This window comes from Oncorhynchus keta, unplaced genomic scaffold (assembly GCF_023373465.1).
Source record: "Oncorhynchus keta strain PuntledgeMale-10-30-2019 unplaced genomic scaffold, Oket_V2 Un_contig_2736_pilon_pilon, whole genome shotgun sequence".
Lineage (NCBI taxonomy): Eukaryota > Metazoa > Chordata > Actinopteri > Salmoniformes > Salmonidae > Oncorhynchus > Oncorhynchus keta.
In genome coordinates, this window is record NW_026285487.1 from 309,919 (window position 1) to 320,000 (window position 10,082).

The 10,082-nt window shown below is 45.0% G+C and overlaps 1 protein-coding gene across 2 annotated transcripts in view; it reads right to left on the minus strand.

The window, feature by feature from the left end:
• fam120c (family with sequence similarity 120C) overlaps positions 1-10,082 on the minus strand; it is a 57,586-nt gene that overhangs the window by 15,994 nt on the left and 31,510 nt on the right. For both annotated transcript variants that reach the window (XM_052506711.1, XM_052506710.1), the window contains exon 8: positions 7,304-7,529. In XM_052506711.1, coding sequence (XP_052362671.1) covers positions 7,304-7,529 — 226 coding nt within the window. The remainder of the gene's footprint in view (positions 1-7,303; positions 7,530-10,082) is intronic.

Sequence of the window (10,082 nt, forward strand, 5' to 3'; positions counted from 1 at the left end):
GAGGCCAGAGATGCACCTTCAAATGCCTGTTACTCTGCAACCCTACAGACACACTAACAGACAGAGGCAGAAGTGGAAGTCATTATCTGACATTAGAAACTGGGGAGTTCGAGCCGTGAATGCTGATTGGCTGAAAGCCATGAAATAAGGCATTTCAGGGGTGTGTGTTATATACCACTGCTAAGGGCTGTGTCCGAGTACTCCGCTTTGCGTGGCCATATTCCACACCTCAAGACGTATTGATTAAACATGGACAACCACAACAAAGAGTGTCTGTGGTGCCTTGGTCAGTATGTGGTATATCTGTGTCTGTTACCTTGGTCAGTATGTGGTATATCTCTGGATACATCAGTCCTCTGTGTCTGTTACCTTGGTCAGTATGTGGTATATCTGTGGATACATCAGTCCTCTGTGTTACCTTGGTCAGTATGTGGTATATCTGTGGATACATCAGTCCTCTGTGTTACCTTGGTCAGTATGTGGTATAGTCCTCTGTGTCTGTTACCTTGGTCAGTATGTGGTATATCTGTGGATAAATCAGTCCTCTGTGTCTGTTACCTTGGTCAGTATGTGGTATATCTGTGTCTGTTACCTTGGTCAGAATGTGGTATATCTGTGGATACATCAGTCCTCTGTTATCTTGGTCAGTATGTGGTATATCTGTGGATACATCAGTCCTCTGTTATCTTGGTCAGTAGGTGGTATATCTGTGGATACGTCAGTCCTGTGTGTCTGTTACCTTGGTCAGTATATGGTATATCTGTGGATACATCAGTCTTCTGTGTTACCTTGGTCAGTAGGTGGTATATCTGTGGATACATCAGTCCTCTGTGTCTGTAACCTTGGTCAGTATGTGGTATATCTGTGGATACATCAGTCCTCTGTGTCTGTAACCTTGGTCAGTATGTGGTATATCTGTGGATACGTCAGTCCTCTGTGTCTGTTACCTTGGTCAGTATGTGGTACATCTGTGGATACATTAGTCCTCTGTGTTACCTTGGTCAGTATGTGGTATATCTGTGGATACATCAGTCCTCTGTGTCTGTTACCTTGGTCAGTATGTGGTATATCTGTGGATACATCAGTCTTCTGTGTTACCTTGGTCAGTATGTGGTATATCTGTGGATACGTCAGTCCTGTGTGTCTGTTACCTTGGTCAGTATGTGGTATATCTGTGGATACATAAGTCTTCTGTGTTACCTTGGTCAGTATGTGGTAAATCTGTGGATACATCAGTCCTCTGTGTCTGTTACCTTGGTCAGAATGTGGTATATCTGTGGATACATAAGTCTTCTGTGTTACCTTGGTCAGTATGTGGTATATCTGTGGATACATCAGTCCTCTGTGTCTGTTACGTTGGTCAGTATGTGGTATATCTCTGGATACATCAGTCCTCTGTTACCTTGGTCAGTATGTGGTATATCTGTGGACACATCAGTCCTCTGTGTCTGTTACCTTGGTCAGTATGTGGTATATCTGTGGATACATAAGTCTTCTGTGTTACCTTGGTCAGTATGTGGTATATCTCTGGATACATCAGTCCTGTGTGTCTGTTACGTTGGTCAGTATGTGGTATATCTCTGGATACATCAGTCCTCTGTTACCTTGGTCAGTATGTGGTATATCTGTGGACACATCAGTCCTCTGTGTCTGTTACCTTGGTCAGTATGTGGTATATCTGTGGATACATCAGTCCTCTGTGTCTGTTACCTTGGTCAGTATGTGGTATATCTGTGGATACATCAGTCCTCTGTGTCACCTTGGTCAGTATGTGGTATATCTGTGGATACATCAGTCCTCTGTGTCTGTTACCTTGGTCAGTATGTGGTATATCTGTGGATACATCAGTCCTCTGTGTCACCTTGGTCAGTATGTGGTATATCTGTGGATACATCAGTCCTCTGTGTCTGTTACCTTGGTCAGTATATGGTATATCTGTGGATACATCAGTCCTCTGTGTCTGTTACCTTGGTCAGTATGTGGTATATCTGTGGATACATCAGTCCTCTGTGTTACCTTGGTCAGTATGTGGTATATCTGTGGATACATCAGTCCTCTGTTACCTTGGTCAGTATGTGGTATATCTGTGGATACATCAGTCCTCTGTGTCTGTTACCTTGGTCAGTATGTGGTATATCTGTGGATACATCAGTCCTCTGTGTTACCTTGGTCAGTATGTGGTATATCTGTGGATACATCAGTCCTCTGTGTCTGTAACCTTGGTCAGTATGTGGTATATCTGTGGATACATCAGTCTTCTGTGTTACCTTGGTCAGTATGTGGTATATCTCTGGATACATCAGTCCTCTGTGTCTGTTACCTTGGTCAGTATGTGGTATATCTGTGGATACATCAGTCCTCTGTGTTACCTTGGTCAGTATGTGGTATATCTGTAGATACATCAGTCCTCTGTGTCTGTAACCTTGGTCAGTATGTGGTATATCTGTGGATACATCAGTCCTCTGTGTTACCTTGGTCAGTATGTGGTATATCTGTGGATACATCAGTCCTCTGTGTCTGTAACCTTGGTCAGTATGTGGTATATCTGTGGATACATCAGTCCTCTGTGTTACCTTGGTCAGTATGTGGTATATCTGTGGATACATCAGTCCTCTGTGTTACCTTGGTCAGTATGTGGTATATCTGTGTCTGTTACCTTGGTCAGTATGTGGTATATCTGTGGATACATCAGACCTCTCTGTTACCTTGGTCAGTATGTGGTATATCTGTGTCTGTTACCTTGGTCAGTAGGTGGTATATCTGTGGATACATCAGTCCTCTGCGTCTGTTACCTTGGTCAGTATGTGGTATATCTCTGGATACATCAGACCTCTCTGTTACCTTGGTCAGTATGTGGTATATCTGTGTCTGTTACCTTGGTCAGTAGGTGGTATATCTGTGGATACATCAGTCCTCTGTGTCTGTTACCTTGGTCAGTATGTGGTATATCTGTGGATACATCAGTCCTCTGTGTTACCTTGGTCAGTATGTGGTATATCTGTGTCTGTTACCTTGGTCAGTATGTGGTATATCTGTGGATACATCAGTCCTCTGTGTCTGTTACCTTGGTCAGTATGTGGTATATCTGTGTCTGTTACCTTGGTCAGAATGTGGTATATCTGTGGATACATCAGTCCTCTGTTATCTTGGTCAGTATGTGGTATATCTGTGGATACATCAGTCCTCTGTTATCTTGGTCAGTAGGTGGTATATCTGTGGATACGTCAGTCCTGTGTGTCTGTTACCTTGGTCAGTATATGGTATATCTGTGGATACATCAGTCTTCTGTGTTACCTTGGTCAGTAGGTGGTATATCTGTGGATACATCAGTCCTCTGTGTCTGTAACCTTGGTCAGTATGTGGTATATCTGTGGATACATCAGTCCTCTGTGTCTGTAACCTTGGTCAGTATGTGGTATATCTGTGGATACGTCAGTCCTCTGTGTCTGTTACCTTGGTCAGTATGTGGTACATCTGTGGATACATTAGTCCTCTGTGTTACCTTGGTCAGTATGTGGTATATCTGTGGATACATCAGTCCTCTGTGTCTGTTACCTTGGTCAGTATGTGGTATATCTGTGGATACATCAGTCTTCTGTGTTACCTTGGTCAGTATGTGGTATATCTGTGGATACGTCAGTCCTGTGTGTCTGTTACCTTGGTCAGTATGTGGTATATCTGTGGATACATAAGTCTTCTGTGTTACCTTGGTCAGTATGTGGTAAATCTGTGGATACATCAGTCCTCTGTGTCTGTTACCTTGGTCAGAATGTGGTATATCTGTGGATACATCAGTCCTGTGTGTCTGTAACCTTGGTCAGTATGTGGTATATCTGTGGATACATAAGTCTTCTGTGTTACCTTGGTCAGTATGTGGTATATCTGTGGATACATCAGTCCTCTGTGTCTGTTACCTTGGTCAGTATGTGGTATATCTGTGGATACATCAGTCCTCTGTGTTACCTTGGTCAGCATGTGGTATATTTGTGTCTGTTACCTTGGTCAGTATGTGGTATATCTGTGGATACATCAGTCCTCTGTGTCTGTTACCTTGGTCAGTATGTGGTATATCTGTGGATACATAAGTCTTCTGTGTTACCTTGGTCAGTATGTGGTATATCTCTGGATACATCAGTCCTGTGTGTCTGTTACGTTGGTCAGTATGTGGTATATCTCTGGATACATCAGTCCTCTGTGTCTGTTACCTTGGTCAGTAGGTGGTATATCTGTGGATACATCAGTCCTCTGTGTCTGTTACCTTGGTCAGTATGTGGTATATCTGTGGATACATCAGTCCTCTGTGTTACCTTGGTCAGCATGTGGTATATCTGTGTCTGTTACCTTGGTCAGTATGTGGTATATCTGTGGATACATCAGTCCTCTGTGTTACCTTGGTCAGTATGTGGTATATCTGTGGATACATCAGTCCTCTGTGTTACCTTGGTCAGTATGTGGTATATTTGTGTCTGTTACCTTGGTCAGTATGTGGTATATCTCTGGATACATCAGTCCTCTGTGTTACCTTGGTCAGTATGTGGTATATCTGTGGACACATCAGTCCTCTGTGTCTGTTACCTTGGTCAGTATGTGGTATATCTGTGGACACATCAGTCCTCTGTGTCTGTTACCTTGGTCAGTATGTGGTATATCTGTGGATACATCAGTCCTCTGTTACCTTGGTCAGTATGTGGTATATCTGTGGACACATCAGTCCTCTGTGTCTGTTACCTTGGTCAGTATGTGGTATATCTGTGGATACATCAGTCCTCTGTGTCTGTTACCTTGGTCAGTATGTGGTATATCTGTGGATACATCAGTCCTCTGTGTCACCTTGGTCAGCATGTGGTATATCTGTGGATACATCAGTCCTCTGTGTCTGTTACCTTGGTCAGTATATGGTATATCTGTGGATACATCAGTCCTCTGTGTCTGTTACCTTGGTCAGTATGTGGTATATCTGTGGATACATCAGTCTTCTGTGTCACCTTGGTCAGTATGTGGTATATCTGTGGATACATCAGTCCTCTGTGTCTGTTACCTTGGTCAGTATGTGGTATATCTGTGGATACATCAGTCCTCTGTGTCTGTTACCCTGGTCAGTATGTGGTATATCTGTGGATACATCAGTCCTCTGTGTTACCTTGGTCAGTATGTGGTATATCTGTGGATACATCAGTCCTCTGTGTCTGTAACCTTGGTCAGTATGTGGTATATCTGTGGATACATCAGTCCTCTGTGTTACCTTGGTCAGTATGTGGTATATCTCTGGATACATCAGTCCTGTGTGTCTGTTACGTTGGTCAGTATGTGGTATATCTCTGGATACATCAGTCCTCTGTTACCTTGGTCAGTATGTGGTATATCTGTGGACACATCAGTCCTCTGTGTCTGTTACCTTGGTCAGTATGTGGTATATCTGTGGATACATCAGTCCTCTGTGTCTGTTACCTTGGTCAGTATGTGGTATATCTGTGGATACATCAGTCCTCTGTGTCACCTTGGTCAGTATGTGGTATATCTGTGGATACATCAGTCCTCTGTGTCTGTTACCTTGGTCAGTATGTGGTATATCTGTGGATACATCAGTCCTCTGTGTCACCTTGGTCAGTATGTGGTATATCTGTGGATACATCAGTCCTCTGTGTCTGTTACCTTGGTCAGTATATGGTATATCTGTGGATACATCAGTCCTCTGTGTCTGTTACCTTGGTCAGTATGTGGTATATCTGTGGATACATCAGTCCTCTGTGTTACCTTGGTCAGTATGTGGTATATCTGTGGATACATCAGTCCTCTGTTACCTTGGTCAGTATGTGGTATATCTGTGGATACATCAGTCCTCTGTGTCTGTTACCTTGGTCAGTATGTGGTATATCTGTGGATACATCAGTCCCTCTGTGTTACCTTGGTCAGTAGTATATCTGTGGATACATATCTGTGGATATCTGTGGATCAGTCCTCTGTGTCTGTAACCTTGGTCAGTATGTGGTATATCTGTGGATACATCAGTCTTCTGTGTTACCTTGGTCAGTATGTGGTATATCTCTGGATACATCAGTCCTCTGTGTCTGTTACCTTGGTCAGTATGTGGTATATCTGTGGATACATCAGTCCTCTGTGTTACCTTGGTCAGTATGTGGTATATCTGTGGATACATCAGTCCTCTGTGTCTGTAACCTTGGTCAGTATGTGGTATATCTGTGGATACATCAGTCCTCTGTGTTACCTTGGTCAGTATGTGGTATATCTGTGGATACATCAGTCCTCTGTGTCTGTAACCTTGGTCAGTATGTGGTATATCTGTGGATACATCAGTCCTCTGTGTTACCTTGGTCAGTATGTGGTATATCTGTGGATACATCAGTCCTCTGTGTTACCTTGGTCAGTATGTGGTATATCTGTGTCTGTTACCTTGGTCAGTATGTGGTATATCTGTGGATACATCAGACCTCTCTGTTACCTTGGTCAGTATGTGGTATATCTGTGTCTGTTACCTTGGTCAGTAGGTGGTATATCTGTGGATACATCAGTCCTCTGCGTCTGTTACCGTGGTCAGTATGTGGTATATCTCTGGATACATCAGACCTCTCTGTTACCTTGGTCAGTATGTGGTATATCTGTGTCTGTTACCTTGGTCAGTAGGTGGTATATCTGTGGATACATCAGTCCTCTGCGTCTGTTACCTTGGTCAGTATGTGGTATATCTCTGGATACATCAGTCCTCTGCGTCTGTTACCTTGGTCAGTAGGTGGTATATCTGTGGATACGTCAGTCCTGTGTGTCTGTTACCTTGGTCAGTATATGGTATATCTGTGGATACATCAGTCTTCTGTGTTACCTTGGTCAGTAGGTGGTATATCTGTGGATACATCAGTCCTGTGTCTGTGGTCTGGTAACAGTCTTCTGTGTTATGGTCAGTATGTGGTATATCTGTGGATACATCAGTCCCTGTGTTACCTTGGTCAGTATGTGGTATATCTGTGGATACATCAGTCCTGTGTTACCTTGGTCAGTATGTGGTATATCTGTGGAAACATCAGTCCTCTGTGTCTGTTACCTTGGTCAGTATGTGGTATATCTGTGTCTGTTACCTTGGTCAGTATGTGGTATATCTCTGGATACATCAGTCCTCTGCGTCTGTTACCTTGGTCAGTATGTGGTATATCTGTGGATACATCAGTCCTCTGTGTCTGTTACCTTGGTCAGTATATGGTATATCTGTGGATACATCAGTCCTCTGTGTCTGTTACCTTGGTCAGTATGTGGTATATCTGTGGATACATCAGTCCTCTGTGTCTGTTACCTTGGTCAGTATGTGGTATATCTCTGGATACATCAGTCCTCTGCGATGTCTGTGTTCCGCTACTCTCAACACCTCAGCGCTGACTTGAGGCAGAGGTGGCGTGGTTATGTCCATGTGACTCCGCGTCGCCATCGACAACAGCGATGGAATGTTACCGTGGGAACCATCCCCTCCGCCCCCTCGACAGGACGGATCGTCCCATCTGGAGGACTTGTCTGGCAAATGGCTGAAAAAGAGAGAGAGGAGAGAGAGGGAAGGGAGAGAGAGAGAAGAGGGGAGAGAGAGAGAGAGAGAGAAGAGGGGAGAGAGAGAGAGAGAAGAGGGGAGAGAGAGAGAGAATAGGGAGGAGAGAGAGAGAGAGAGAGAGAGAGAATAGGGGAGAGAGAGAGAGAGAGAGAGAGAGAGAGAGAGAGAGAGAGAGAGAGAGAGAGAAGAGGGGAGAGAGAGAAGAGGGGAGAGAGAGAGAGAGAGAGAGAGAGAAGAGGGGGAGAGAGAAGAGGGGAGAGAGAGAAGAGGGGGAGAGAGAGAGAGGGGAGAGAGAGAGAGAGAATAGGGGAGAGAGAGAGAGAGAGAGAGAGAGAAGAGGGGAGAGAGAGAGAGAAGAGGGAGAGAGAGAGAGAAGAGGGAGAGAGAGAGAGAGAGGGGAGAGAGGGAGAGAAGAGAGAGAGAGAGAGAGAGAGAGAGAGAAGGGGGGAGAGAGAGAAGGGGGGAGAGAGAAAGGGGGGGAGAGAGAAGAGGGGGAGAGAGAGAGAAGAGGGGGAGAGAGAGAGAGAAGAGGGGGAGAGAGAGAGAGAAGAGGGGGAGAGAGAGAAGAGGGGAGAGAGAGAAGAGAGGAGAGAGAGAAGAGGGGAGAGAGAGAAGAGAGGAGAGAGAGAGAGAAGAGGGGGGAGAGAGAGAGAAGAGGGGGAGAGAGAGAGAAGGGGGGAGAGAGAAGGGGGAGAGAGAAGAGGGGGAGAGAGAGAGAGAAGAGGGGGAGAGAGAGAGAGAAGAGGGGGAGAGAGAGAGAGAAGAGGGGGAGAGAGAGAGAAGAGGGGGAGAGAGAGAGAGAGAAGAGGGGGAGAGAGAGAGAAAAGAGGGGGAGAGAGAGAGAGAAGAGGGGGAGAGAGAGAGAGAAGAGGGGGGAGAGAGAGAAGAGGGGAGATCAGTGAGAGTGGCGTATCAGTGTGCGTATCAGTGTGTGTATCAGTGTGTGTATCAGTGTGCGTATCAGTGTGCGTATCAGTGTGTGTATCAGTGTGTGTATCAGTGTGTGTATCAGTGTGCGTATATCAGTGTGCGTATATCAGTGTGCGTATCAGTGTGTGTATCAGTGTGTGTATCAGTCTGTGTATCAGTGTGCGTATCAGTGTGTGTATCAGTGTGTGTATCAGTGTGTGTATCAGTGTGTGTATCAGTGTGTGAGGGCGTAGCAGTGTGTGAGGGCGTATCAGTGTGTGTATCAGTGTGTGTATCAGTGTGTGTATCAGTGTGTGTATCAGTGTGTGTATCAGTGTGTGTATCAGTGTGTGTATCAGTGTGTGAGGGCGTAGCAGTGTGTGAGGGTGTATCAGTGTGTATATCAGTGTGTGTATCAGTGTGTATATCAGTGTGTGTATCAGTCTGTGTATCAGTGTGTGAGGGCGTAGCAGTGTGTATATCAGTGTGTATATCAGTGTGTGTATCAGTGTGTATATCAGTGTGTGTATCAGTCTGTGTATCAGTGTGTGTATCAGTGTGTGTATCAGTGTGTGAGGGCGTAGCAGTGTGTGAGGGCGTATCAGTGTGTGTAGCAGTGTGTGTATCAGTGTGCGTATCAGTGTGTGTATCAGTGTGTGAGGGCGTAGCAGTGTGTATATCAGTGTGTATATCAGTGTGTGAGGGCGTATCAGTGTGTGTATCAGTGTGTATATCAGTGTGTGAGGGCGTATCAGTGTGTGTATCAGTGTGTGTATCAGTGTGTGAGGGCGTATCAGTGTGTGTATCAGTGTGTGTATCAGTGTGTGAGGGCGTATCAGTGTGTATATCAGTGTGTGTATCAGTGTGTGAGGGCGTATCAGTGTGTATATCAGTGTGTGTATCAGTGTATGAGGGCGTATCAGTGTGTGTATCAGTGCGTGTATCAGTGTGTGAGGGCGTATCAGTGTGTATATCAGTGTGTGTATCAGTGTGTGTATCAGTGTGTGAGGGCGTATCAGTGTGTATATCAGTGTGTGTATCAGTGTGTGTATCAGTGTGTGTATCAGTGTGTATATCAGTGTGTGTATCAGTGTGTGTATCAGTGTGTGAGGGCGTATCAGTGTGTATATCAGTGTGTATATCAGTGTGTGTATCAGTGTGTGAGGGCGTATCAGTGTGTATATCAGTGTGTGAGGGCGTATCAGTGTGTATATCAGTGTGTATATCAGTGTGTGTATCAGTGTGTGAGGGCGTATCAGTGTGTGAGGGCGTATCAGTGTGTATATCAGTGTGTATATCAGTGTGTGTATCAGTGTGTGAGGGCGTATCAGTGTGTGAGGGCGTATCAGTGTGTGTATCAGTGTGTGAGGGCGTATCGGTGTGTGTGTCACTGTGTGTGTGTGTGTCACTGTGTGTATGTCACTGTGTGTGTGTGTGTGTCACTGTGTGTGTGTGTGTGTGCATCACCGTGTGTGTGTGTTTGTATCACTGTGTGTGTGTGTGTTTGTATCACGGTGTGTGTGTGTGTTTGTATCACGGTGTGTGTGTCAAATCAAATCTAATTTTATTTGTCACATACACATGGTTAGCAGATGTTAAATGCGAGTGTAGCGAAATGCTTGTG